Source organism: Penaeus monodon, chromosome 30, assembly GCF_015228065.2.
Source record: "Penaeus monodon isolate SGIC_2016 chromosome 30, NSTDA_Pmon_1, whole genome shotgun sequence".
Taxonomy (NCBI): domain Eukaryota; kingdom Metazoa; phylum Arthropoda; class Malacostraca; order Decapoda; family Penaeidae; genus Penaeus; species Penaeus monodon.
The window spans coordinates 34,442,118-34,442,353 of record NC_051415.1 but is presented as its reverse complement, the minus strand read 5'-3'; the positions used below and the strand labels follow the sequence as shown (position 1 = coordinate 34,442,353).

General features: G+C 59.7%; 1 protein-coding gene across 1 annotated transcript in view; it reads right to left on the bottom strand.

Moving 5' to 3' along the window:
- Window positions 1-236, bottom strand: part of LOC119592744 — a gene marked incomplete in the record, with an annotated part of 11,657 nt that overhangs the window by 2,091 nt on the left and 9,330 nt on the right. The window contains 1 exon segment of the mRNA XM_037941678.1: window positions 1-236. Within this exon segment, the coding sequence (XP_037797606.1) occupies window positions 1-236 (236 nt within the window).

The window sequence follows — 236 nt, the reverse complement described above, 5'->3', positions numbered from 1 at the left end:
AATATGACACATGGTAGTCAGCCATCATGCCTTCGCTTTCCAGCTCCTCCCTGGAGGAATTGAGGGAGGAGGTAGAGGGATGTGAGGGGGCTGGAGACAGAAGGGAGGAGGGCAGCCCTCCAAGGGGGGCTGTGGAAAGGTTGAGGGGACCCTGGTTGCCTCCTGACATGCCTCCTGCCCCCAAGGACGAGCCATTGGAACCCCCCTCACTGAAGGGAAACCTGCTGGTGATGACC